This window comes from Malurus melanocephalus, unplaced genomic scaffold (genome assembly GCF_030028575.1).
Source record: "Malurus melanocephalus ecotype Western Australia unplaced genomic scaffold, MMel_1.1 scaffold_82, whole genome shotgun sequence".
Taxonomy (NCBI): domain Eukaryota; kingdom Metazoa; phylum Chordata; class Aves; order Passeriformes; family Maluridae; genus Malurus; species Malurus melanocephalus.
In genome coordinates, this window is record NW_026623314.1 from 301,810 (window position 1) to 325,381 (window position 23,572).

The following is a 23,572-nucleotide window of genomic DNA, read 5'->3' on the forward strand; positions in this document are numbered from 1 at the left end:
GCATTTTTTAATAACATGTTGTAAACGAGCTGTAATTTTTTCCAATTTGATTGAGTTTAAATTATAGTGCTAGAGAAGAATGCAAAAGGCTTGATTGGCAGTAGGCTGCTCAAGGCCCTCTGATCTACTAATCTTTATTCCAAAGATCTCCTGATCTTTATTCATCTTGTACATTCTTTGCTGCATTCCTGTCTTCTCTGAAACTGTGGGCAGATGTGTTGTATCCAAGTGGTGCTGATGGGAAATAACACAATCCTTAGGTGTTCACTATTAATTTCTTATTCCAGTTTTCACTGTGTTCATCATTCATTGGCAGATTATTGTCTTAAGCAGTTTAGGAAATACTCACAAACTGTAGGGAGCTGTCAGATTCATGGGAAATAAAGACATATAGGAGAGAGGCATTCATGAACAATGCGAGTAACTCTCTTTTTCCAAGTGTTGCAAACTCCTGCAACAGGAGGACCAGTGGCTGGGATCCTGGGTTAAAATYTGATGTATATTGAATTTGATGTACTTACTTGAAACGTGATCTAGTAAAAGATATGAAGGGGTGCTGAATGATCAACATATGRTTGGTGAAGTAATTTTATTATTTATTTACATACCTAAAATTAATCAGTAAGTACTCTTCTGGTCAAGATAAGTATAAAAAAATAACGTTTAGCTTATCCTGGAAAAATTTTTTCAGGAAGGAGCATGAAAATGGAGAGAAATAATACATTAACTGTCCAAAGGATGATAAGGGAAATCAAGTATAATGATATTGTAAAAAGCCAATGTAATTTAAAAAGAACAGTCTGAGTTTGAGAAGAGTCAATAYTGGGAAGTCCTTTTAGCAATGGGCTAGATAGTTTTGGTGGTATGGCTGATTGGGAAGTGTCTTTGAGAACCCAGATCCTTTGGATGTTTTCATGGGTTTGATGATGCGTTCTAAAAATTGCTCATATTGCACTTTTGCTTACAATCATCTGAAGCTTTCAAAATCGTCACAAAGTTCTGAGACTTGATTTATGCATTCAACTTCACTTTTKCAGAATTCAAAATAGAATTACTGATAAGAAAAGTAGTGTGTTTTGTTTTTCTCTGTTTTGGTTTGTTTGGCAGGTAAGTAGTGTTTTTCCTTGTGTTATTCTGCAATTGTGAAACATCATGSTAACTATTCACAAATTAACAAAGTAGGAATATGATTGTGAATGAGATTGTCTTTTAGATGATCTTGATTTAAGGGCAGGGTTGGGTTTTTTTTTTTTTGGTCTACAGTTCTGTGAATCGAAATGGAGGCTCTACCCTCAAGTAACTTCAATGGATAAATAAACCTAGAGGCTGCCCACCTGGACATACTATTCGAGATTTCTTTTCTACTACTTGAGATTCTTGGGAATGCAAGACAAGCCATTTAAATTGTGTCAGCATGTTCTGTAGGAAATCTCCATTTGACAAGAACATATTTCTGTTTCTCTGGAGTTTRCACACAGTATTAGTAATAGTTTTCATAGACTCAGATGTTAGAGATCCTAGGTGTTTTGGCTTGCTAAACTACAGCARTTCAAGTTCCTGATGTTGATTCAGCTTGGTATCAGTTGGCCACTTGTTTACATTAATGTGGACCTTGGTGACAAGAAGAGAGAATGACTATATTTTTTTCCTTAGAAAGCCCTTGGAAACATATGGAGAAACAGCTCCTGGCAGAGCTTGTGGACAGCTTTCACAACTAAAAGCCTGTGTACTTTGCCTRCATACTTTCTGCAGTATTTATGGCTACTCTGATTCATTAAGTGCTTGTGTGGAAAATACTGYCCTTACAAAAACACAGGGTTTTATCTTAATTGCCCAAGTTGGAAGAATAAAATACTTAACACAATGTATAAAGGGACTAGAAGTTTGGGCAACCATTAACTTTACTTTGAAGGAAATAGATAAGAATTTAGAGGTTTAGTACTGCATAAATAGCCTGAAATTAAATTTGACTTGTTTCTGTCCATGGTTTTGTTCAAACATTTTCTGTACTACACCTGTGTTGATTGTAGATCTAAAACCTCCAGCAAACTGTTGGTACTTYCATAACATTTTCCTACTCAGGTAGATATTGGGGAGCTATACCAAAACTCAGGTTTTTCTGTTTTTTTTAGAAATCATAATCAGATTAAAGAACAAAAGATTATCTTCAGGCCTATTGGAATACAGGTTTATACACAGAAATAATTTTTTTTTAATTAAGTGCTTTGGATATTTTAATTGCTACAGAACACAAAAAAMCAAAATGGAAAATGATTGTGTTTCTTTAAAGGAAAAACACAAACCAAACAAATCAGTAAATGAACAAAAGAAGCTGTAGTTATGTGTGTAACAAGTTATTGTTGCTATTCCAGGAAACCTTACTCTCACAGTAGCAAATAGGTACTGTCCTGCTGATTCAGCCCCAGTATACAAGTCCAAGTTTCTTAATTGTGTGGAAGCATAAGTGGTTTTTCTGATTTTTGTTTTTGGATCTCACTTAGCTTGGAAACCTGTCACTCTGCATTTGAAGTTTCTAAAGGTATTCCCTTAAGGAGATAATTTGAAGGGGGAGAAATGAACTAGTGTATAATCATCATGAATGCATACAATGCTCTTGAATCCTAATAGGCAAACTTGTTATAATAGGAACTGAATCTGTTGCTGAATACTTTTCTCTCTGATCTTTGACCATCCATGACTTCCCCTTCTCTAATTTCTTGGTTTTAATTCTTACTTTGGAACTGATGACATAATTTTGAACTGTACARCTGCATTGTGGGGTAAAGAGAAAATCTCTTTCTTATAGTACCTGCTGCCATTTCTACATAGAATCAGACAGAAGACTTACCACATTTTTTTCTTACAGTGCATTTATTAGGACCTTGTGTCATAGCTCTAGGGTTTAAAAAGTACCATCTATGTGATGTTTATTTATTAATATTTTTCAATCACTTTTACTTTTTTWAAATTCTGCTGGCTGTTAAAATGTTTTGATGTGCAGTCAGAGATGGTTGGTTTGAATTGTAAGGCCTTTTCCACCTCATGCTGCCTCTTTGCCAAACTCTTTGTGATGATGGTAAAATACTTGATTTCACTTACCAGCTCTGAGGCCCCTTCTGCAGAACATTCATTGTATCACTAATAAGCAATGCCATTATTAGTAATACACAGATCACTGTGACAAAATCTGATAAAACCTGAAAATAGGCTTTCCTCTCCTTGTTAGTCCTTCTAACAACTGTAGGAATTATTTAATATAGTGGACATATTTTCAGCTACAGGTGTAATTTTTGAAATTAATTCTACTCTTTTGTTTCTGTGACCTTTCTATAAAAGGTAATCCTTATTTGCTTTGTTAATTTGGGTAATAGAAAGTCTGTTGAGAGGGAGTAATAAGAAAGGGTGGAAAATAAGCACATAGGAAACACCTGCAGGTTTGTTTTTTCTTTCCTTTTTTTTTTTTTTGGCAAAAGAAGTTTTAAGATATTATTATTTACGGCTAGTGTTCTGTTGTTTGTAGCCAGAGTAATAAATTAGATACTTTGATGTGTGCAGAGGAGTATGGAATCTTTGTGCCTTATGAGAGTTGGTCATAAATCACGTCAGTTAAGAGGGTGGTTCAGGATCTAAGCGTTGAAGCTGGAACRGAGCACTGGAAATGCATTGAATTGAAACTACAGTTACATAGAGCGAAACCTTCTCAGATTTATTGTCTTTTTGTTCTTGATCATGGAGTGTTTCAAGTAAACATGTTTACATCCAAAACCTCATGCACCTAGATAAACAGAACTGAGTTCAAGGTGAAACGCTACAGCAGTTGTTAATAGCCCTCAGGATTGAATGGAAGTGTATCACATGMGGATTTTGCAAGTTTCATGCTTGTTGCTGCCTTGAAGTATGAAAAAATTAGGTTGGCATAATGGGTGTTTTTACATATGACAACATTTTAGATAATTCCTAGATTTTAAAGTCTTCTTCTATCTGACCTGCATGGAAAGGTGTCACAAAGCAAAAACACTTCCACCCCCAACTCCCCCAAGTATCATCCAAATCAGAGAAATGGAACAGTATCCATGCTGTCCTAATGGATGCAAGACTCCACTGCTCATATTAGCTGCAGAGAGGATGAGCCTGCAACAGATTTAAGTTGTGCTGTTGGCAGGTGAAGCTCAAAGTCTGKATGGTGAAGTGGCCATTGTTTTGACACTTTTCTGCCAGTGTCCTGGCAAGGCAACTGCCATCACATAAATGAAACTCATCTGAGGGATGGCAGTGTGGTAAACAACTATGGCAGGAGGAGTAACTTGCAATAGTTTAAGAGCTTTAAAATACTTGTTTTCTTAAGCTGGGTTTTCCTGCAGATACAAACTGGGTTATGGTGATTGCTGTAATTGTGTAATAATATTTTTTGATGCAGTTTGTCTGTTTGCTTCCCATAATAGTTGCTAAATTCTAAATAAAATAAATTTTTAACAATACAGGTAGTAGACTTAGAATTAAAGTGTATGGTTTGGAGCTTGGTATAACAGGGAACAAAAAATGGCTAAAATGGGTTAGGRTGTTATTTTTCTGTTGCTCAATTGTTTTATTTGCATTGAGTCTTTGTACTCCTTTTTGAGAATTGATTCTGTGTAGTTTTATTTACAGGTAAGGGGGTATATCTAAKTGGGATCCAGTAAAAATCAAAACTGTCAGTTCTAGGGTGCTGTTATAGGATGGAAAAACTAGTATGTTTTGACATTCTCCTGGCTTACTTGCATGATTCAGGAATGAAGCCAAGTGCATTCAAAACATGGGAGATGTACACCTAAGTGCCTTCAGGGTRTGCAGAAGTTCAGGGATAGGTCACTAGTGGTGACTTGGCATATGTATGTGAAAGAAGGAATATGTTTTTAATATTATCAGTGCTGTTCTTTGTGGGGGAGGTGGTGGGGATTGGAAACAAMTGATTTTCTTTGAGTATTACTTTTTAAAATAGAGCAGTATTTTAAATAGATGAAACAGTAGGATTGTTAAGCACTCTCAGATTTGGGAAGCTATTTGTTGATGTGAAATACCTTCCCTGAGTTCCTACAGCTGTTCCTATAAAGCACATACTTTATTGTTCTTAAACTTTTGTGATGATTTTGTTTCTTAGTAAGGACTACTGTTCTCAGGGTTCCCAAAGAGGTGTCAGTACCTGTGACTGCCCTGCACACTGTGTGACAGCCTGTAGTGTGAGAAGTGTCTGTGAAGATGTGGTGGACAGTGGCAGGTTGGTGACTGGGTTGCCCTTTGAGCAGGTAGGAGCTGTGGGATTGTATTTCAATCAGGCACAGAAAGTTACAGAGCCGTGTCTGTGGCATCCTGGGCGAGTTCTCCACGACTGGGCACCTGTGGTTGCTCAGCAGGAGAACTTCAGGCAGCTGAGAAAATTTTGCCTGTAATGTGAAACTATTTTTCTTCCTTCTAAATATAGAGCAGTCACTTCTATTTTCATAATAAATGTGATAAAATAATAGAATGGAACAAAATTTGGCATGTAAAATGCCGTATCTCCATATATGTAGGTGCATGTGTTAYAAGTCTTTGATATTCATGCAAGACAAAAAAGTTGAAGTTTATTTAAAARTATTTAGTAATTCATTGCATTGTGTTTGAGAAGAAAAGCCCCTCTTGAAGCATGTAGTGTTGGAAAGTACCCTTGCATAAGTTAGAGGAAACCCTGGCATTYTACCCATTTTCCACTCCTGTGAAGACATGTCAGATTCCTTGGGATTTGTAAAAGGTCATAAACAAAATTAAGAAAACATGGTTCAGCAGAGCTGAAAGAATGATTGCAGGCAATCACTTCTCAGGTTTCCATTTACTGTGAAGTAGAATTAAAATGTTTTTGTTTTAAAAAAAAAGGAAGTTCTTTTAGGAAAAGCCGAGTGGCATTTCTTGTTGCACCTTGATAATACAGAATTGAAGCTTTTCCCAATGGCAAAGCCTCTGTGACTGCTTTAGCATCCTGTTGTGAAGGATGGCCAGTCTGTGAAAAGGAAATGCAAAGATGTTCTCTGTAAAAATCATAATAGAACATTCAACCTTATTTGCAATGGTGAAAATTCCCACAAAAACCTGTTTTTCAGGGGCAGCATAGCTGTCTAGTTCCTCTGAAGGCAATCTGTTTCTTTCAGGCATGCCATGGCACAACATGTTTAAGTTAGGACTATTTAGTTTTTTAGTGTTTTAAACCCTATTAATTTGGTTGCTGGTTCAAGATGGAAACTTTATTTCTTTGATGTGAACTAAAGTAACTACTGCTTTGAATATCAGTTTAAATTTGTTAGAGATACTTGAAAATTTAGAATATATTTTAATTTAATTTAGTTTTTAAATATGTAGGTATGACACTGCAGGGTTTTTTTGGTTTTTTTGTCAGCAGAAAATAATTTTGGAATAATCTTATGTATATGTGATGTTGTAAGCTGAAAATACATAGGAAGCAATGCAAGAAAAAAATGAGAATATTGGAGTAGGGAAGGCCATCTCTCTTGAGTCATCACAATCATCTGGGAGGTATCAGAGCATAACTTCAGCAGTACTACATTTTCTGTCACTTTTGCCCTTTTATGTCTAAACCCTGTAGTAACTTTCTCTGTTTTTTTGGATGGCTGAATTGTACTTGCATTACCAAAGTTGACACATGGAAGATATACTGGCTTTGAAAGACTTAGCCTAACCTACTTAGTTGATTAGGACTCTTACTCACTTCAATTCAGTATCCATACTGCTGAAGTGTGTGACAGATTGATGTGTTATTGTGGCTGAATAGCTCATTCTGTGTGTATTTTCATAAATCTGCAGCCCGTTGTCAAAACCTGAGTAGCACTACAAGATGAAAAATCCTTTTTGGCATTTGCTTTATATATTGTATCTTAGCAGTTAATTTTAAATAAAAATTGTTTTTCCTTAAGATACTGATTATAAATAATGGAATATTCTTTTCCAGTGTGTCTTTTACTTCCTGTCTTTATTTATGTTCTTAAAACCAGTGGGAGATTAGGCCCAAAATTCAGTAGACACCAGGTTGTGTTCTCATGGAAACATCTGATTACCAACATAGAGCTAACAGTTTAAGTCAAACTCATGATGCATTTGAATATGATTCTTAAGTAATAAACATCAAGAAAGATGGCACCTGACTTATACTTACGTGTTTTGTGGCATAATTGCATTTTTTTCCTTTTTATTTCTTTTTCCTTTAATGCAAACACCAGAACTTGTGAATGAAAAATCCTTTGGCATAGCTCTACTATGACTTATCTTTCTGGGCAAATATTCCTTCACTACTGAGAAGACTGTGTATTAGATTTGTGAAAAATACGTTTGAGTTTTCATTGCATTATCCTTTGCTATGTTTTAGCCTCCTCAGAGGATTGGAACTGGATGACACATAATAGGTATTCCTCCATTTTCCAGGTGTGGGCACTCCCCTGTGTACCGCTGCCGTGAGATGTCGGGCCGGGCCCTCGTTCCATTTGTTTTGGTAAATGAAGTACCACACACAGTGCTGGCCCTGCTGCAGGGGCTCCCAGACCCTGCCAGTCACTGCATACGACAGAACAGTATCCATGGAACCTTGCTGCAAGTAAGCTTTTGAGGCTTGTTTTGCACTGATTTTTTTTTTTTTTTTTTTTTTTTTTTTTTTTTTTTTTTTTTTTTTTTTTTTGGTTTTCTTTTTTTTTTTTTGGTCAAACTTGACAGCCAGATAACACACAATGAGTTGTGCTTAACATTCACACATTGTCAAAACATATATGAAGACTGCTTTTGAGTTGATTCTGTCAGATGATAAAYGTTGAATGCACGTTTCAGCTGTCATTTGAATGCAGTAAGTGRTAAATAGTAACATTTACATTTCATATAATGTTTCATCTCCAGAGATTAAAGTGCTTTAAGAGCAAATATCCCTCTCTGAATGTATTTACAGAGAGATCTGTATGACTTGCCCAAAATGACTGAGCAAATCTGAGGCAAAGCAAAACTCCATGTATCAATATCATTTTATGTACGTATATGTTCAGACTTGCTGCTTTCCCACATCATTATTTATTRCTTCATTTGCTTTTCCTGCTATACCACCAGCTTCCTGTCAGTTTGTTGTACAAGTTGTGGTATACTTTATACTGTTGTCTTCTGGAAACATTCTGGAGAACAGCTCATTTATCAGAAGTGTCTTCATTTCCCATGTATCATTCCCCTGGTTTATGGCAATCAGTTCACTGTGTTTTATTTTTGAGCTATCATGGTAATAAGTTACTGATTTTTATTGCCTGTTTTTCCCAAGCAACCTTCCAACAAAGCCATATTGTACATGATCAGCTCTGTTGGTCTGTCTTAGCTGGCAAGCTTTCTAGGTACACGTTCCCACTGTAAGCTGTATGCTGGGGTGTGTATGGTTGTTTTGATTTGGTTTTTAATTGTATCTTTTCCAGCATATTATTTTCCTTTAAAATTAGGGCTTTTAGGAAATACGGAAAATTTTTGAAGTCCCTCTAAAGCTGTTAATGTGAACTTTATCTGTAAAGGGTTTCAAGCTACTGAATATGGATTTGGATGATGATTGGTTAGCATGAAATTTTTGGAGGTTGTGACATGGATTTGTGCTCTGAAAAGCAGCCTGTACACCTGATACACTCAAGTTCTCAGACCTCTGAGCTGCTGTGTCTGTGTGKGAAGGGTGTATTTGCCATCATCAAATAATCTGTGCAGTCCTGCTGTGGTACAGCTCCTGGAGTGTTAAGGAAGAGAGGGTTATCCCAACAGTGAGAACGAAGTGCTTTCTCAGTCCAAAATGATTATAACCCTGGTCATGAGGGTATGGACTGGCAATACTATATAGAGTTACTGCCTTCTTTTTAGTGACCTGAAAAAGAAATAATAATGGAGGGTGGATATGGATATGAAAGATCCCAAAGCATGATCTAGTTTTTTTAATCCATTGTCGCTAATGTGATCTTATGCATAGGTGTGTAGGGAGTTTTCCATACCTATGTGGTGGGAGATATTCCCAGGGATTTAACCTGATTTTTCATCAGTTTTGAGCAGCTKCTAGGAGCTGCTACTGCAATTTGTACTGTACCAAGAGAGACCAGTGCTGTCAGAGTTGGATAGTATTCAGAAAAATGTACTGTAACAGTTCAGTGATTTGATTTCCCACATTTGTCTTGGGCTTTGCATTCATTGCTTATGAATCTAGGGTGCTCAAAATCCTTATTTAATGCTTAACTTAATTYAGTGTATGGCTGACATGTATGGTGACTATCTGTTGTCACTTTAGAATAATAAAACATTCAGAGGAAGTACTGTAGGGTAGTAAAGATGTGYCAGAAACGGAGGCAAGGCAATGATGTTTGTTGTAGCTCTAAAACACCAATGCCAGGTGGTTCATCCTTTGGTTACCTTGCACCTCCTGTAAGCAATACAAAGAGGAAAGTATYGGCACTTTTTAGGGGGTGCTTCATGCCTAGCTTCCTTTTTTTTTTTAAATCAGTGTTTATTGGGACTTACAAATCTGCTGGTAAGGCTCACTGAACTGTAGAAAGTTTTGTTATGGGGACTGTTGGTTAAAGCACAGTTTCTCAGAAGGCTTACTTGAAGAGATGACGATATGGCAGCATTCAAAACTGCTTGTGCCGCTTTTCCATGACGCAGTGGAGGATTTATCATCCTCCTTAATAGAAAATCAAAACAAAAATCCCTACTAAAAACAGCAAGTTTGTACAAAATTCAATAAAACATACATTTTTCCAGCAGTACAAGGCAAATATTTTATGAAAATGGAATTCAGTAATTTCATGTGTTCAGTCACATGAAAAGCTACTAAGTTCATTGCCCAAGTTTTTTATTTCAGTCTTCATATACTGTCAAGTTCTGGAAAGGAAACCTGAAATTATTGAGAATTAAAACTTGTGGCAGTGCCAGATGTAGGGAATCTTGAGGTATATTTAAGTTATGTTTCAGTTATGGAATCAATTCATCAGTTATGCAATCTGTTGCAAGCCAAATGTTAATTTATAGAAAGATCATTCTAAAACAGTTCAACATGGAGTGCTTGTCCAGACATGGCTTGGTTTTCAAAATGCTGAGATTGCCAAGAAGTGGTTTTTTCACAGTGGATGCATATGTGTTTAACTTCAGACCTCTGTATTGTGTGAAGACGTGTTTTTTTTCTCTCCAGTGTGATAATTCTGGCTCAATTTACATAGGAATATGAATGTCCATGAGGATAAAACAACATTATGCTTTACAGGTTTTACAAAAACTGTACAAAATAGTTCTTTTCAAGAATTATTTCAGAGGCATGCTGCTGTTCTGTAACACTTGGGGAGCTGATGATATTCTTCAAGAAGAACTTCTGATCATGAGCAAATGCACTGACTTGAATAAGACTATGAAAAATCTTTTTTATGCTTAATGTTCCCTTTATGAGTGCAGTTTCTGCTTTGCTCCATGATCCAAACTAGCATGGGTTGGGGGAAGGAAATCAAGTTTCTAATTCACAAGAAAATGCAGAAATTTTGGACTAGCTTTTTGACTAATGAAACATTCATTGCATTTTGTAAGATCTAGGGTTTTTTTGCTGATCGGCTGAAAAGAAGAGCTCATTCAGAGCTTTATGTAGGGACTTCTGAAAGAGCATCAAAATTTATGACTAGGGAAGCCTTTATATTCGTGAATCCTTCTGACTTTTGGTAGTTGCCAAGTAACTTGCAAGTTGTGAAGACTGTGAGGTTTCCTTGTCAGAGGATCAAATGTTCTTTTGACCTTCTGCCTTTTTGGGATTGGAATTCCTGCAGTATACATTCTGTCTTTCCAGAAAATTGAGAAATTCAGAATGAGCCACGCAAGACTGCCTTTTACCTTCACATCCTCAATCATTCATTCTTTGGCTGTGATTGAGTTCCAGCAGAGCACCTCTCCTTGTTGTTTCCTCTGCTGCTTTTATCGGGTTTGTCATCAGTGCTCCCTAGGAGGCCTCTGGGTTGATTTTATGTGATGGTGTGTTGGTCACCCAGCAGATGCCAGGGTGGGTGAATCCCCCGCTGAGGAGCAGGGCCTGGAGGCTCAAAGGTGTTTCCAGCTGTCTGTAGGCAGCCTTGTCCACTTGTTCTGCCTGGTTTGGCAGCTTCTAKCAGTGTCACCCACTGCAGTGTCACCCAGGCTGATCTGCTCTTCAGTCCTTACCTGTAAGTTTCCAGCTGGCTCATCATCCATGCCCAGGCAAAGCTCTGGGCATTCCAGTTCTTCTGTCACAGGGAGCCCCCATCTTCTCATCTTCCCTACCTTTCCTTCCTAAAGAACCTGTATCCCTCCACTGCTTTACTCCAAACATGTCAGATACTGTATCTTGTCTCCATGATCCCAGCAAGATCATAGACGACATCTGCAGACAGACCTTTTAATTCCTCTAATTCTTTAAACTCTTCCTTTGAATGCTTTGAAGTGAAGAAAAGTTGCAAGGACCCTATCATGATTAGTCCAGAAAACAAGGCAGCACCTTTAGTTCATCTGGTTGTGGATTATTTATGATGATTAAAAAACCCTCCCAAATGCATAAACTTTCAGATTGGTTTGCCAAGGAAAGCAGATGTTAAACTTCAGCTTTTGTTTTTATCTTGTGAGAATCAGTTAACGTGATTGATGCTGGATTTCAAAGGCTGTGTGATGTTCATAGATCGGGAAGCCAGTTGTTTTTAGTACASTGGAATAGCAATAATATGACTGGAGCTCTCAGTCACAGTTCTGCACTCATCAGTTTCCAGAAATCTTTTTTACATTTGTATACTGGAAAAATCTGTACTCTAATGAGAGTGTATATACCCTTACATGCTATTGATATCAAGAACAATCCACTGGGCAGCTGCCATTAATCATTTGCAGACGTAATTACTGTTAAGGTTTATTTGTTTTTCAAATGAATGAATCTGCACATCAATTGACTCATTATCTTGTGTTTTATCAGTTTGATCTTCTTCACATCCACTTTGGCAAGCCTACAGTTACGTATTTTCGTATTTTCGGAGCACAGGGGATTAGGTCAATGAAAGTTATTAAAAGAGGCATTGTGTTTTCATTAACTTGTCTGTGCCTTGTTCTGAAATGTTGAAGGTGCTGCCTTACTTTCTGGAGGTCTTGTGTGGATTTGTAACTACATGCTGACAGTGTCTAGCTTGAGACTGGGATGCAAAGGAGTACAAAAATTTTTGCTTCTCTTATTTGTCCATTCAATTTGAATAGTTTGTTCCCTTTGACATCTTTTGAGCATGGATTAGGAGGAAGGAGGATTCAGTGACTTCTCCCTCATCATTTGCTCTTTGTATATGGAGGGATCTACATGACTTTGTTTCAATGTTCCTCCATTTGCTGCCTCCACCAGGAGATGCACTGCACAGTTGAAGATAAAGTTTTTCATGTAAGTTCCCAGCTGCACATATCAATAAAGAACAGTTTCTGTTGCAGATTGCATTTTTTCATGATGAATATTTACATTTTCGGTGGTACCTTGTACACCAATCAAAGCAATCAAACAATTACATAGAATAAAATAAAAATAAAAAAATCCTGTGCTGATCTGTCACGATCTTGCATGTGGATCCTTCCTGTTTGTGACTGGTTTTGGTCACTGCTGTAACTCAAATGTCATAGAAACTCTGCTTGCTCTGCTATGGTCGCTAGGAAAATGTCTTTCTATACCCCACCTTCTCATCTGGGGCCTGGCTGATAGCTTCTCTTCTTCTCACTGCCATCTTCTCACTTATTACTGATACTTTGTCACTCCTACTGATTTACCCTGAGATTTGTTCCCTGAACATATGCCACTGTTTTGCATTGCAAGAGAAAAACTGTTTTYCTTCTCTCGGGGGATCTGTTCTTAAAGACGTACAAAATATAACTGGCAGATGAAATGGACAATTTGTTATGCTTTTGTGCAGGGTTAAAACTTCATGAAGATAAAAATGGAAATTCACTTACTTAATGCTGTTTTGAGTGTCGTCAATCAGCAGTCATTTGCTCTTCACGAATTGTTATAGTTAATATTCAGCTTTTCTCCACACATATTATCCACAAAATTCTGTAGTTTCAGTTAGCCGAAGGGGTTCACTGGTGAACCAGTGGGCTGGTTCAAAGAAGTGTGTGTTTATGTGTGTGGGGTTGTTTTACCTTTTTTGTTTGTTTTTTTGATYACTGATTCAAAAAGTTTTCTGTTGCATATGAATGCAAAATCTCGTGCAAGGAATTTTGTTTTGAGATTTTGAAGCTTTTTTGTTTAGTTTTTGAAACAAGCAGCACTGTTGCATCTCAAATCTAACAAACAGACTGAGTCACATTGACTCAGTTGCATGTGACAGAAATTAGACTTATGGCAGATATTGGGCTTCATACCTCTTTACATTAACATTAATTTTAAAATTTAAACTTCCTGCTGACTTCTGTGGGACAAGAAATTGGCAGTTACTTTTCAGGGAATAGCAGCATCATATAGAACTAGCACCATMTTTCTGAAAATACTTTAAAATGAAAGAATCTAGAGCCCTTGTATTAAAAAATAGTAACATTATTAAAATGTCTGCATGGTTGCATGGTGGATTCTTCTGTGCAGGGCTTTTATCATAGAATTATGGCATGATTTGGGTTGGAAGGGACCATAAAGATCATCTGGTTCCAACCCTCCTGCATGGCCAGGGACACCTTCTCCTACACCAGGTTGCTCAGAGCCCCATCCAGCATGGCCTTGAATACTGTCAAAGTCAAGTGCTTCTTCCATTTTTCCTTTGTGGAGTTTATTGAATACATCAGGCTTTGTGCAATGGTAGAACTTATCAACCCTTTTGACATGCTGATTTTTAAAATCTTAATGGAGAGCTGGAAGAAGTGTTTTGAAGGAGAAATAAATGTTTTAAATGACTGTTGGAGACGTCCTGATTTTCTTGCTGCTCTAATGAAAAGAACACAACCTCATAACAGCCATACTCTGGGTCATGCAAAGATTTGCTCCCTCCAGCAAGGACTGATAGCACAAGCCTAGGAAAAAGAGTAAGGCAGACAAAGCAGCTGGAGWAACATCTGCATGTGCTGCCTTAGCTTCCAGCATTTTGAGCCAGAAATGTATGGATGTGACTTTGTRGAAGATAAAAATTAAGTACTTGTTTGTACTAATGAAAAGCTGCARTTCTTGATGAAAGCATCAGTATTTTAGGTCGTTTAATTATCTGGCAGAGTTGTATTAAGACAGGTTGTTATTGATGAAAGTAATGAAAGTAGAGGCTGCTTAATGAATGCAGATGCCTCTTCCTTTGAGAGGAGGAGGATTTTAGCTGAAGTTGGCTCCAAAGGAAGGTCAAGCTTTAGGTATTTGAGATTGAAATCACTCTGGTGTTTTATGAGTTTAATACTTGRAYACTTACTCAGAGGTCTAAARGCAGTTTGAATAATTTGAAAATAARGTTGGGAAGAATGATGCATGAAGGAGAACTCACAACCAGTCACTGGACCTTCCTTTTGTTGGACTGAATAGGTAATRAAATCCCACAGGCTGCAGTGACTATGATGTGAGAATATGAGGAGATAAATTAGTCAAATACATTTTGAAGATCATTCTTGGATGCTGGTCTTTGGCCAAAAGAGAGAGATATACTATTCATTAGTTTTAGCTGAAATTCCTTAATGTGAATTAGCAGCAGTGTTGTCAGTGACCATATTTTTTTTCTTGATTTGTTTTGAAGACAGAACATCTCTGGAGTCTGAGAGAATGAATGGGGAAGAAGCGTATTGTTTACTTGGCTTTGTTCAGTAGCATAGAAAYACTGAGTATGGTGAATTACATTTTATTTGTCTTGGCAGTAAAGTTTGTAGTGTAGCAGTTCTGTGTTGGCTTATAAAAGCTCAATATAGTAAACAAATCTTACATTATCTACTGATCAAAGAAATAAACCTGCTAAAATTAAATGTTTTCCAGTGRAACTTCCTTACAGCTGTTTCTTCTCTAAGCTCAGTTTTTAGTGTTCAAGATAAGCCTTACTTTTAAGATTAGTACAAACAGGAAAGATATATTGATGTCAAGCTGGAAACATTTACTTATATGTAGCCGGCAATAACAGAACAGTTGTCTCATTTCTTTATGTTGTAAATTTGTATTGACTGTTACRTAAGGGTGCACTGATACAAGGAGGCAGTAAGCATTTGAGAATGAGATTTATATCTATGAATGCAACAGAAATGCAGCTGAGTTCCAGGAATAGGAGGAAGCARTCTCTGAAAGAGAGTCATTGATGAGATTCTGCCAGAGGTTTTCTTTCAGCTGTTTTATTAATTAAAAAAAAACAAACCAAGAAAAAGACATGTAACATGGCTGATTGACTGGGCAGGCCTGCTAGTTGTACATTGCTTTGAAGTTGCTTTTACTGTAATTAGTAATGCTCCCAAATATTGTCTCTGACTTCTTAAGACATGTCTCCAGTTTTCAAAAGGACAGAGATGTACACAGCTCTTACAACTCTGCTAGGTCTTTTCAGATTCTGCATGATTATTGAGTTCCTTCCTACAGCAACTAAGGATGTGCAAAGATACTGTTGTTGTACAACTTGTGGGGTTGCATCTCATGGTTTTAGGACAGAATGAGCATTCATCAGTTAGTGAAAACAAGGCACTGCTGTTTATAACTGAGAGGTAGCTATAATAATCATTAGTCTAGGTTATGCCAGGGAGAGCGTGCCAGTTGGCCCTTATATGCAACTGCCTCCCTCTCTCCCATACCCTGGATTTTGTTAATCTTAACTTGTTGCTTAACTTCAGTTGTGGTAAGCAGTTGCTTTGCAGATGTTTTGGCCTTCCTGTTCTAGTGCACCTAGTTCCACTCCTTTATGAATAAAAGCARCCCTGCTAGCAGAGTTTTTGGGTGCCTGTGTGTGCAGTCACGTGAGGTACCCTGCCTGGTGTTCAGTTCTAGTGCTCACCCAGCATCTCTAGTTCAGTTTGTGGATAATTGTGCAGTGACCGAAAATACAATCTATAAATGTGGTTATATAAAGCAACTTTGATTAGATGCCAACAAAGAGAAATCCTCCTTATAGGTAATGTTTTCACAGTGGATACATTGTTTTGTCTTTAGATGATGGATATGTGGAAACAAATAACTGTCAGCGCAGTGTTTTACTTTTCATTACTTAAGTCTTCCTGAAGAGAGTTGAACTATTCTAGCCATTGCCTGAATAACTTGATTTAGACCTCCCAGAACAACAATTGAACCATTATGAAGTCTGAATTTTTAAGTGTTCAATTCTGTGCATATTTCTTGCACCTGTTTTGTATTATRAATCTATAAGTATCCCTCATGATTAGTCAGGAAAGCAATCCTATCACTCCGTTACAGGCAGAGGATGTTTTTACAGTTGGGAAGGGAAAAGTTGAAACTTGTAAAGCATGCTGAAGATATAATACTCTCCTAGGTGGTGCAGTGGATTAATTTAGTACTCCATAGAGTTCATTTTTCATCTCCAAAAACATGTTTTCCATCCCACCCGCATAGGATTTTTTTTTTCCTTCCTTTTGATCTAGAAACCATGTCTTTAAAACTTCCGGAGCCAAAAAAGAGATAATCCTGAATACAGTTTTTGTACATATTTTTAAAAATACCCATCCGTGGTAAATTCTGACTGCTTGAGGATGTATGAAAAATACTTAYGCACAGTGAGGCCTTTTCACTATGYTCTGTTTTCAGAAGTTCAARCTATAGTGAGAAATAGGGGAAGGTGCYTTTTGTCATCTTTGGAAGCTCTCTCAGCCTGTTTACAAAAGAGAGTATCCTCCCTGAAAGGAAGAGAAAGCTGGRAAAATGGGCTTTTAAAAGAATGCTGGGTGTGAGAACCAAATGAAAAGGGATGAGTGACTGTAAGTGGGTACTCAGTAAAGACTTACCAATGTTGAAGGCTAGGATGCAAGCATCTGTAATAGTGGAACAAAAAAAAATGAAAGGAAGAGAGGAGGAAAAACATGGAAATCTAAGAAAATGAAACAAAATAAACCAAAACAAGAATAAGACACTTTTCCAKTGTGTGAAATCAGTATCAGTGTTAATGCATCAAATTATAATTTTTTGAATTAACAAAGCATACTTTTTCTGTCTTAACCAATTTAATGCATGTTAATTGCTTTGCTTTTTTGAAATGTTTGTATGCCACAGGCATTTCTGCAGTAGCACTTCTTTCTGCTGCTTTTTCTTGACTTCATATAAGTGTTTTAGAACATAGAAATAGAACCAGAATTTTTGAATTAGTTTTTTTTGTCCTAAAATTTTCTAGGAATATTTTTTCTCACGTCTGTTTGACTTGAAGTGTGGCTCTTTTAGTGAGGCTCTAAATGACTGAATCTGAACTAGGGCATACTCTGGAAATGTGTTCCTCTGATATTGTTCCTCCAGTCCTGTTTGTGCATAGGCCAGAAAAGAATGGTAAATGGATATCCGGGCTTGGAAAGGGTTTTACAGAAATTTGACAGACATAGAGAAACTATGTGGGACAGAAAGTTTATGTGGGTGCACGATTAACAAGGAGAAGCTGTGTTATGGTTGTATCTAGTGGTGGAGAGTTTATTTGGAGGAGCAGGAGTGGTACTTTGCTGTAAGGATCTGTCTGCATGTTTTGCTTTTAGGTCAGGAGGGATGTGGGAGTAAAGCTCTACTGAAGTTTGTTTTCCACTGTCTAGTACAATGTGCTCCCAGTTTTGGGGCATTGCTGCTAAATACCTCAGTTAAAAGCCAGAGACGCTGAAGATGGAGGAGCTGTCAACTCCCTCGAGGGCAGAGAGGCCCTGCAGAGAGACCTGAACAAATTAGAGAGATTTGGGGGTATGAGATGTATGAAGTTGAACAATGGCAAGTGCCAGATTCTGCACTTGGGACAGGACAGGCCTGGTTGTGTGTATAGACTGGGGAATGAGAGGCTGGAGAGCAGCTCCATGGAAAGGGACCTGGGGGTCCAGGTTGATGGCAAGTGGAACATGAGCCAGCAGTGCCCTGGCAGCCAGGAGGGCCACCTGTGTTCTGGGGGGCATCAAGCACAGCATCACCAGCCGGGCAGGAGAGGGGATTGTCCCACTCTGCTCTGATTTGGGACGGCCTCACCAGGAATACTGTGTGCAGTTCAGGGTGACACAATATAGGAAAGATGTGAAACTATTAGAAAGTGCCCASAGGAGGTCCCTGAGGGTGATGCCTTGAGGGGAAGCCRTGTGAGGAGTGGCTGAGGTCACTTGGTCTGTTCTGCCTGGAGGAGACTGAGGGGAGACCTCATTGCAGTCTGTGATTTCCTTGTGAGGGCAAGAGGAGGGCAGGTACTCTTGTGATCTTTTTACTCTTTTACTGTGACTTTTTACTCTTATGACCAGTGACAGGAATCAAGGAAACAGCATGAGGCTGAGTTGGGGGAGATTTAGGGTGGATATCAGGAAAAACAGCAGAGGGTGTTTGGGCACAGGAACAGGCTCCCCAGGGCAGTGATCACAGCACCAGCCTGACAGAGCTCAAAAAGTGTTTGGACAAYGCTCTCAGGCACATGGTGTGAATCTTGGGGGTGGTCCTGTGCAGGRCCAGGAGTGATAATAATGTGGATTCTAAGTTGGGTGATGAAAAATGTTGCTTCCAGTGGAGCTGTAAGCTCTTGGATTTGAAGTACCCTGCAGAGCATTCCTCTGGTCCTGGAAACAGCCTAAGTGTGGTCCTACTGCAGAAGAGAGCAAGGGGAGAYGCTCAGAGGGTGAGGGATGCTTCTAAATTTATCACCTGTCAAGATCCCTCCTTTTCTCTATTTCATGAAAGGTGCCAGTTGTCTTTGGATCATCAGAGTCTCCTTGATGTTTGGGAGTGTAGAAACCTCCCCCACAGTTTTAAGCAACCAAATAATTAATAAGGCTTTGGAAGGAATGATAAGCAGCCGGTGGTTCTGTTCTACTCTAATTCCTTCTTAGGCTTGTACCTCTTTTCTCTCCCGTGTTTCCCCTGGCACTGTAACTATCAACTCCCTTCCCCAGTTAATTTCAGGTGTTTGCTGCTTTAAATCTCTGTTTTGGACCTTATCCTCTCTTACAAAATAGCTGCTGTCCTGGTATTTTGTTGCTTATTGCATTGGAGTAATTACCATGCTGTCAGAAATGCATCCCAAATACATCTATATATTGATTTTATTCAGAAGTGTCAACTTCAGATTCAGTACGTCTTCACATCCACAATGATGTCTCAATCTCTATTGGGCAGGTAATCTCTCCAGATTTTAATTGTTCATTTTTTATTGTTAAAAATAAGCCACAGTTATTAATTTTCTTTTCTCAAATATACACAGGTGTTTTCAAAGCTGCAGAAAGTTCCTTGTTTGAGAAGTGTGTATTGGGAAAACATTAAACCTTGAAAATCTGATTCATCCTTTTTTGGTGCAAATGCATCAATAATATTAAACCTTCCTTTTATACTTTGAGAAATAATTTACTAATTCAACACTAAAACACTTGACATAAATGGAGGATAATGAGCGTTTATAGTTCATACAGAGTTTGGCTTGAGTATGGATGAATTTTCGTAGCACCTTTTCTTCCTTTCAGCAGTCCAAATTCTTGCATTTGTTTAGCTTTATAATATTAAATTCATATTCTTAAAAGAAAAAACCAAATCCGTTTGAGGTAGGAAAAGCCAACTTCTCTTGTTCCCCACAAAACRCCTCTACAGCAAACAAAATGCCTGTTATGTGCTCATCTCAATTAGTAAATAGCAAGAAATCTTTCATTTATTCTTCCCGGTTTCTAACTGTCTTGTTGAAACAGACACTGCTGCCAATAGAACAGGAAAGAGTACAATGTTCACTTTTTTTTCAGAGAACATACAGATGGAGCCATGCTTGTCTACATGCTTGATTTTTGTACCTGTTGAGTAATTTTGTGCCATAAGAAGTAACCAGGTAGAGCCCTTGCCCTTYGGAATGAAGTCACTTTTGAACTCAAACCAACTCAAGACAAAGAGTGTTTAAATCATATCATCATTATGGTGTGAAGCATCCTATGTGCCTAATGCTTTTTASATTATTATTTTACAGCAGAATTAAGTAGTATTAACATGAAAATATGTGTATGCTGCGGTGATTCTTCTGTCTTACCGTCTGAATACTACTGACTTCCAAAAAAAAGCCTCTGGAAGATGTAGAGGTAGACATAGTAACACTCTAAAAGACTTCACATATACATCCTGTTGCCAAATTTTTGTTAGACTGTTATTTCCTGATGGAACACTTAATAAAAAACAAATGCTATATCTTTCAGGATACACATTAAACTGTAACCCACAGAAGGTCCTGAAGCATTTTAAAAGGAAGGTGTAATCATGTTTGGGTACCATTTTCTTATGGGAGCCTTATTGAGCATGTAGAATTTCATACCTCCATGGTGGTAGTAATATTAAAAGTGACCATAAATAAAATGAAATGCATCAAGGGCTTCTAGCAATAGAAATACCTTTCTTTAAATTGGCTCTTTTGAGGCAATAATTTGTATTTCTGAATTGTCTTATTGTAAGCTATTATTTAAAATTAATCAGGGTAAAATAAGTTTGTAAGTATTAGGAACCGAGGAGGGAATACAGTCTGACTGTAGTTATTGCTCTTGGATTATTGTAACATAATCAAAAACACTTAGATTGTAGCATCAAGCATCTTCAGTTGTCAGAAGTGAAAAAAAGCTTATGAAAGCCAAAATGAGCATTTTATGTTTAATTACTTTTGAAATATACACAATATGGCCTCTTGTTACTCTGTGATCACTGGCAAGGAAAAAAGTGCTATCTTTGAAATACCACACTGCCTTTAGCAATATGAGAACATTGTTTTCCTTAAAAACAGGAACTGTTGGTAAAASTGTCAGAGACACAGTATAAAAGAAGGAAATATAACTATGTATGTACAAAGTAGTGTAGCTCTTAGAGTTGTTTCATTTTCATAATTTTTATTTTTCTGAAAAGCGCTATTATGCTTATAGAGAAGAAATTTCTTTAATGTCTTTCAGACAGATACATTGAATATATAACATTGTCATTAAAATTCAATTTGGCATAAGAGTGAGTAGTTCTAGTGACATTTAAAGCTATTTTCAATTTTTTATAATGTGGTACTTTGTGACCACTTGAAGAAGAAGTTAATTTCCTGTGAAGTTGGATTTGTGAAGTTCTGTGATCACATGGTCCAAATAAATGATTTCATCCTAAATATTTCATAAGTCAAGTTGCAAATGTTCCTCAGCTTGTTGTGTCCAGCTCTCAAATTATTACAGCAGTAACTTCTTGGTTTTTTTACTCTCAGAGTGCAGTAAAATATCAGATTTCCTCAGAAAAGGAGATGTTTCTATCCACCACAGCCTTTAACACTTTATTTTCCATCAACTCTTTGACTAGTTGAGTCTTGCTAATGTTTTTCCATCAGCCTTTTCCTTTCAGAGGAATTAATGTTCCATCTGAGTGTTATCTTTTAATTCAATTYAATTTCAGTGATATTTACAAAGATTGGATAGGACAACAGGAAGAAATGCTTAGAAGCTTTGAGTCAGTTTTGTGTTTTTCCATTCAGTCAGTGCATGAATGAGGCTTATAATGGGGTTATCTACATAAAGAGACCCTGGGGTTTTGCACAGACAACTTTGTTGAGTAGAATTACAGCACCATGATTAGCCACAAAAATCCTCAAAACAGTTGCAGTGTGCAATTATAGAAGCATAAAGCATTTTGAAGGTGTCCCTGGATGATGCCATTCAGTTTTGGTGCCATGAGCAGGAGGGGTTGTCACAGAACTGAATTAGACAATTAATTTGGGTCTTTTTCTTTAATTAGCCTGTTTTCTTTTGAATAAAATAAGCTATTTTGGGTGACAGGTACTATATTTTCACCGTTTGTACAGTAACTAAAATAGATGATAAATTTGAGGAATTTTAAAATTTTTTTAATGGTTCATTCATAGCTACATTATTGTACACAATGCTGTCTGTTGCATGTCTTCACAGGTTTATGCTCTGAAAACTTTCTACCTTCTAACTTATTTAACAAAAAGCTTTTACTCTGTTTTCTGTAACTGGGAGAGAACTCATCCTCTTTAAGTAAATAAGTTAATAAATAGGTGGAGTCCCCTTTTGCAGCTGTTTTTTTAATGTATTGTAAGGCCAACAATGCTGATCAAGTGCACAGAAAAGGCGTAATAGTGTTTGAGGGACAGAGGAGCTTAATTTCAAATAGTTATCTTCTTTTTCTAAGTGCAGTTAAACCATGGAATTGTGTGGAATTTTAGGAGACTCCTAAACTACGTGAATTCCTTAACTTCTGACGTGTTCTGGCTAGTTTATTTTGTTGTTTTTTTCTTGTCAAATTGAAATATTTTTAGTATTTGAGTTTATTTGATGTAGTTATGCTTTATTCTGTTAATATGTGCTTTATTGTGGTTTTAGTTCTATAGTAAATTTTACTGCTTAAAAACCAAAAAATATGCAGCTTTATAGGATGATTCTTCAAGATAAACCATCAATCCCTGCCATAACCTGTTGATGACTAATGGATACTTTTGTTCAGGGTTTAGGACAGGATATGGACAGGTACACCTCTGGGACTCTAGAAGATCCTGATACATACACAAACACACTGATAATGGAGGTGGACACAAGATCTGTGTGATGAGGAGCCATTCTCAAGCAGAGGTGTGTGGCACCTTTCTGCTGCTTTATATCAGAGATGAAAAGCAAAGCACTGGACACACTTGGGTGAGGGTAGTAGTGCCTTCTGCTCATTTCTGTTCTGCCAGATTCGGACTGTGAAGTGACTTGAAACCACAAGCTCTCCCTGGACTCTGGTTTAGTTTATCTTAAGGCAGTAAACAAAGTATTTAATCTGTTAACTAAAGAAGCTGTTGATTTTAGTGGGTGGTGTTGCAATTGCAGCCACTGGTAAAATACAGAAGTGACAAGATGTGGCCTGTGGAGTGRTGGGTGGAGGTGAACCCAAGGATGACCAGATTGGTACTGATTGCAAAGGGATTACGGTGAAGAACCCATTGAGATACTCTTACCACTTGTGTTTGGTGTTTATTTGAAGGAAAAGGGCTACCAAGTATCCTGATAGTCCCTTCATCACGGATGCTGGGTGGTTTTCAGCTACTTTGAGCGTTTAGTGGAATGGGTGCGTAATTGTTGTTCTCATTGCCACTTTTGAGACCTTAATGCCAGAGGATTTGTGTAGCCTCCTGCTCTGCAAACAGCTTGTGCACATCAGCTGATCATCACTGGTCCACTGGCTGCTGGGTTTTGCACCTGCCACAGGTCAGCTGGTGATCTTCCTGGAGCTGTTTCAGTAAAAACAAATAAGATTGAAATATTTGGATATTATTTAAATAAATTTAAGTATTCCAGTTTCAATATCAGGCCTCTGGTAACCTRATTCATATGACTGAAGAGACTGGGGGGCTTGCTCTCATTTAAACATGGGTAGGATGTTTGAAATTGTCAAACTTCAGCAGGGTGTGGTGCTGAAAACATG

The 23,572-nt window shown here is 37.6% G+C and overlaps 1 protein-coding gene across 1 annotated transcript in view; it reads left to right on the top strand.

Moving 5' to 3' along the window:
* Nucleotides 1-23,572, top strand: part of THADA (THADA armadillo repeat containing) — a 154,811-nt gene that overhangs the window by 58,683 nt on the left and 72,556 nt on the right. The window contains exon 29 of the mRNA XM_057367662.1: nt 7,447-7,616. Within this exon, the coding sequence (XP_057223645.1) occupies nt 7,447-7,616 (170 nt within the window). The remainder of the gene's footprint in view (nt 1-7,446; nt 7,617-23,572) is intronic.